Below are 1,064 nucleotides of genomic sequence, written 5' to 3' on the forward strand. Positions count from 1 at the left end.
ATGACTAGCTTCTTCCCCAAGGGGTCGAAGGTGAGGTTTGATGCAGGCTTTCTGAGGGAGCGAGTTCGGGATTGGTGGGAGGGGGTTAGCAATAATCTGGGATCCCCAACCATTGAGGCCATGACCTGGTCAGAATTTGTGACCCGGTTCCGAGCGGATTTTGCATCGGTTGTTGACATGCAACAGTTAGCGAGGGAGTTCCTAGATAGGCGACAGACGACTAAGACTGTGGCAGAGATCACTGCCAAGTTACGAGAGATAGCTTTATTGGTACCCCAATATGCTGCAGATGAGGATATGAGGAACACCCGGTACCATGACATGCTGAGATATGACATTAGGGAGTTTGTTAGTTTTTCCGCCTGTCCGACTCTAGATGACATGATATCAAGGGCTCAGGAATGGGAGATTGATTTAGAGCATATAGGGAAGAGGAAGGCATAACATGGGCAGATGAAAGGGGTTTCAGTGAGAAGCCCAAGGGATTCGATTCTAAATCGAAGGGCCAGTAGGGTCGGAGTCATTGTGGCAAGTGTGGCAGGGCACATGACAGGGTCTGCAGAGCGGATGGTTCGGGCTACTACAAGTGCAATAAACAGGGCACTTCGGCAGGGATTATACCACCACAATTACCATCCAGGGATCTGATCTGATTTTCTTTCATTGTAACCAGAGACGCTATAAGATGGCCAACTACTCGAGTTTAGCAACAGTAGGACCAGTAGCAGAACCTGCCTCGGCGACCATGAGGATCATTGATGGTCGCCAAGGCAAGGCAGAGACACCAGTTGTTCAGAGCAGGGCATTCTAGCTGACAGCTAAGGATGCTCGTGTTGCACCTGATGTGGTCTCACATGTATGTACTCTCTCCTTACATTTTCATTTATGTTATTTATCATACTCATATATTTGTATTGTTGTTTAGGGTCGTTCCTCGTGAACGATATACCTGCATTGGTTTTATTCTATTCGGGGCTACCCGATCTTTTGTATCTCTTGTGCTTAGCAAGAGGTTTAACGATGTTCCGGGAGAGTTGGATTCCATTAAAGGTTGAGATTGTTGG

General features: G+C 47.5%; 1 protein-coding gene across 1 annotated transcript; it reads left to right on the forward strand.

The window, feature by feature from the left end:
* LOC145131431 (uncharacterized) lies at positions 1–444 on the forward strand. Its single transcript, XM_079066112.1, has one exon. The coding sequence runs from the start codon at positions 1–3 to the stop codon at positions 442–444; it is 444 nt and encodes a 147-aa protein (XP_078922238.1).
* The last annotated feature ends 620 nt before the right edge of the window (positions 445–1,064 follow it).

This window comes from Lactuca virosa, chromosome 8 (assembly GCF_052849685.1).
Source record: "Lactuca virosa cultivar CGN04683 chromosome 8, Lactuca_virosa_CGN04683_v6, whole genome shotgun sequence".
In the NCBI taxonomy this organism is placed as follows: Eukaryota; Viridiplantae; Streptophyta; class Magnoliopsida; order Asterales; family Asteraceae; genus Lactuca; species Lactuca virosa.